The 3,945-nt window shown below is 35.7% G+C and overlaps 1 protein-coding gene across 1 annotated transcript in view; it reads right to left on the reverse strand.

Annotated features, from left to right (window-relative positions):
• The window catches only part of LOC111390658 (PLASMODESMATA CALLOSE-BINDING PROTEIN 3-like), a 13,032-nt gene extending 10,018 nt beyond the window's left edge, over nt 1-3,014 (reverse strand). The window contains exons 1-2 of the mRNA XM_023015719.1: nt 2,501-3,014; nt 2,360-2,393 (exon numbers count right to left, since the gene is read on the reverse strand). Coding sequence (XP_022871487.1) covers nt 2,360-2,393; nt 2,501-2,849 — 383 coding nt within the window. The 5' untranslated portion in view covers nt 2,850-3,014. The remainder of the gene's footprint in view (nt 1-2,359; nt 2,394-2,500) is intronic.
• Nucleotides 3,015-3,945: the final 931 nt, after the last annotated feature.

The following is a 3,945-nucleotide window of genomic DNA, read 5'->3' on the forward strand; positions in this document are numbered from 1 at the left end:
TTCAGCTGATCCAGCATGGGAGGCCATTGGTGCTTGCCAGGTGCTGGATATATTGTTGCATGGAAGAGTGGCCATAAAAGGCATAGGTCTAATATTTAACTCCATAATTTTTTGTCCGCCAACTACCTTGAAACAAGTGGATAACGAAGGTAATAATCAAACCGCCAAACTTTGCCTAAAATAAATTCCTTCAAGAAAGCATTCGATATTTCATTTCTGCCAGAACATTTTTTCAGTCTTGTTTTAGAAACGAAACTCGTCAATAAGCCAGTCTTTAAGACCTCATGCTCGGGGAATCCAGTGTCAAAGCATTCATCTATCAGTACATAATTTAAATTGTATCCATTTTTCTCATAAAATCACTCATTCAAGGCTCAATCTAAAGTTGATACTTCATATCCATGTCAGAATCGTATCAACTGGTATATGGAATCCAAAGAAAATAGTTCAAGCTATCTGAAATTAGTGCCCTTGTAAATTATATTAAGGAATCGGAGTCCTTGTAAAATTCAGTTTTGCCTTAATTTATCTCATAAATAGGGAGCCTGTAATACCTTAAAATAAAAATAATAATAATACTAATAATAATAAAATGAAAAGTCAAAACTATCAAGCCAAGCCAAAAGAAAACAAAACAAAACGGTCAGGAAACAAAACCATTTCATTTCCACATATACAGAGAGTGAGAGAGAAAACGAGAAAGAGAAGAGAGAGAACTATATGTACTCGTGATTATATATTTCTTCTAGTTCACTGAGGGGCCTTGGCCTTGTTCTATACTACACTGAGGGGTCTTGGACAGGGGATGAAAGGATCTTGATCGTGTACATAGAGTTCACTGAGGGGCCTTGACCGTGTTCTAAAATTGATTATGAGAGATCTTTGAGACCGACTTTCGTTCACGGAGGGGCCAAAGGCCCGTGGCGAAAGTGCTTAGCCCGAGGGGCGGATTATATATTTTAGTCAGAGGGTACATTTTTTGTAGATCACATGTGATATGATGAGATGATGGTATAGATATCACCTGATGACTATATTGTGATTATGATTATAAGAATGACTTACTTTTTGCTACAATTGTATGAGTCTATCATGTGAATATTAAACGATATGAACTGAATGTTTCATAAAAATGTTTAAAGGAGAAAGTATAATTATTTTTGAACTCTTCCACTCACTGAGCTATAAACTCATATATTTTTCGTAATTTTCTTACAGGTGGAAATTGATTTTTTTTTAACTGGAAGAGCCTAATGATTTTCAAATGAGAGCCACACGATATGTTAAATATTATAACTCATATCGATGAAGCACAAAGTAAATATTTTGGGCTCATCGCATTATATTTTATATAAGCACTTGATTTTGTTGCATTTTTTTAAATAACTCATAGTCAGTCTTGGTGATAGAATTGACATCTAGTCAGCATCCATCATCAGCGCATATCACGTTTCAGGTCCACTAGGGTGATTCGGGACGAGTCGTGTCAGAGTCATTGTTAGGCTTTGTTATTATCATCAAAAAGAGAGAAAGAGAGGTCAGAGAAGATAGAAATGTGATTTTCTTTTGTAAACCATTTTTTATCATTGTGAATTAATGTAGCGGCAAGAGAGGACATCAAAATGAAATGAACCTCTATAAATCGTGCATGTTCTTGAGTGTTTATTTTTCATTTTCTCAATTGATTGCTCTCGGTGGAATAGAATTAGAGTTTATAATTTTCAACATCCTGTTCTAATTCTAACTCACCTCTCAAATCACTAAAACCTCTCAAAATCCACAGCCCGTTCTATCTGCAATTTCGTTGGATCCCTCACTTCACTTCCTTCTTGATTCTTCCTAATCACCACGAACCCAATTGATTGTTAAAAAAATAAAATAAAATAAAATAACAACTACACATACATATCTCGAAAGGAAAAGTTCGTCACTTGTCAAGGCCCTCATTTTTCTTTTCTAAAATGTAAGCTCCAATTTCATTAACTTAAATCACCGCAAAATGCACATGACACAAACAACGGAATACAACCAGTCCCACTGGTCCTAATCTACGAAGTAATAGCAATAAGATAGTTATTTACGGTGCTTGAATGGAAATAACGTATATACATATACATATATAGATCATTTCCACACATCAAAGCCATAATGAAGAAGAATAATAAACACAACAATAATTAGAATATTCTGATTAAAGATTTTGGTGAGTTTTTTTTTTTTTTTTTCACCAAATCGCAGCAAATCAAGATTCTTACAACTAGTTGTGCCAGCAATTTAAAAAGCAAATAACCTGCTTTCGGAAAAGTACTAAAAGCTTAAAAAAGTAGTATTATTATATATTTAGGAAAAGAAAAAATACCTTGGAGATGATGGATAAACACAGGATCCGTAGCCTGAACATAAAATTCCCAAATGAAATCAGAAAAATTAAAAATGGAACACTAATAAATAATTTCCCATGCAAAAAATAAAAAAATTGTAGAAAATGGAGAGAACAAACTTGGGTCAGTTTTGGCAATGGTGGCAGTGCCAGCAAATGTGCAGGAGCCAGGGGCATTGCCTCTGCGCTGAAAATAATTGTTGAAGGCATACGACGCATGGGCTTGAAGCGTGTTTGGAAGATAACACATTCCAGAAGATTGAATTGGTGCACAATCTGCACCTGCCCCGCATGCGTAGTCAAGAGCCGTTTGTAAAGTTCGGTCGATGGCATCACTCCTGGCCACACACCAGGTGGCTGCCGCAACCATTGAGGCTGAGAAATTGATGGCTGTGCACAGCAAGAGTACCAGGTCCGCCACCACTAACACTATCGACAAAGCTGCAGCCGCCGCTGGTGCTGCTGCCATGCCTGCCTATGATGCAAATGTGTTTTATGGGTGGTGAGTTGTGTATCTAGAGTGGCAGATGGAAGAGAAAAGGAGTTTGTGAAGTGAACTGAGTGTAGAATATAAGAGCAGAAAGAGGAAATCAAGTTGTTTTTCTTTGAGTTCTGTTGTGTTTCTTTATCTTTTCTCTCTGCTGGCCCTTTTTTCTGTTTTGCTTTTTCTTTAGGGGTTTGAACGAATTAATGTTAATGTTTTCGGCTACTTTAAGGCTGCATCCTCAAGAAAGCATCTGCTGGAGTCTTGGATCTTAATGTGCTGATGTTATTAGATAAATAAAAATAAAAAAAAATAAAAACCGATTTGAATGTGCTGATGTAAAATTTGTCAAAGTACAGATTTTAAGACCAGGTTCCCACAATCGAGAAGCAAAATAAAATGATCTGAACACAAGAAACTTAGACCCTGTTTGGCCCCCAATTATTGAAAATGAAAATCAGAAAATGGGAGGAATAATATTTTTTTGAAAAATGAGTGGTTGAAAAAGAAAAAAATTCGATTTACGTGTAATATTATTTTATGAAAGATTGTGAGATTAAAAATAGGAAAAAAAAAAAGAAATGAGAGCCAAACGGGGGCTTATGTCAGCCTAAGCCTTGGAGGTTCGATGACTACATCTAAGACCTACATCTTTCGTTGAGCATCCAATAAATTGGATTATACTCGATTGCACTAAATAGCCCAAAATGACAACGGAGGTTACAAAAGTCTAACCAATACACTGAAATAGCACAAGAACACTTATCTCTCAAGAAGAATAGCAACTCTATGAAGAATCTCCAAGAATTTTCCCTAAACCCCTTTGAAATAAAAAACTCAAAGGGATCCTCTCGTTCTTACAAACATTCACTCAGAATATCACAAAATAGATGCTAAATATTACAGATCATAGTTCTCAAACCAGGAAATTAAAAGATGAAGAACAAAGATGAAAACCCTAGCAAGTAAAAAACTCTCTCATTTTTTTCTCTCTCAAAAACCAACGGCCAAATGAAATTAATTGACCAGGTGCCAAATAAAATGGCACAAATGAGATAAGGCCCATGAACCATCCAGAAGG

The sequence above is a fragment of the Olea europaea genome, unplaced genomic scaffold (assembly GCF_002742605.1).
Source record: "Olea europaea var. sylvestris unplaced genomic scaffold, O_europaea_v1 scaffold701, whole genome shotgun sequence".
Classification (NCBI taxonomy): Eukaryota; Viridiplantae; Streptophyta; class Magnoliopsida; order Lamiales; family Oleaceae; genus Olea; species Olea europaea.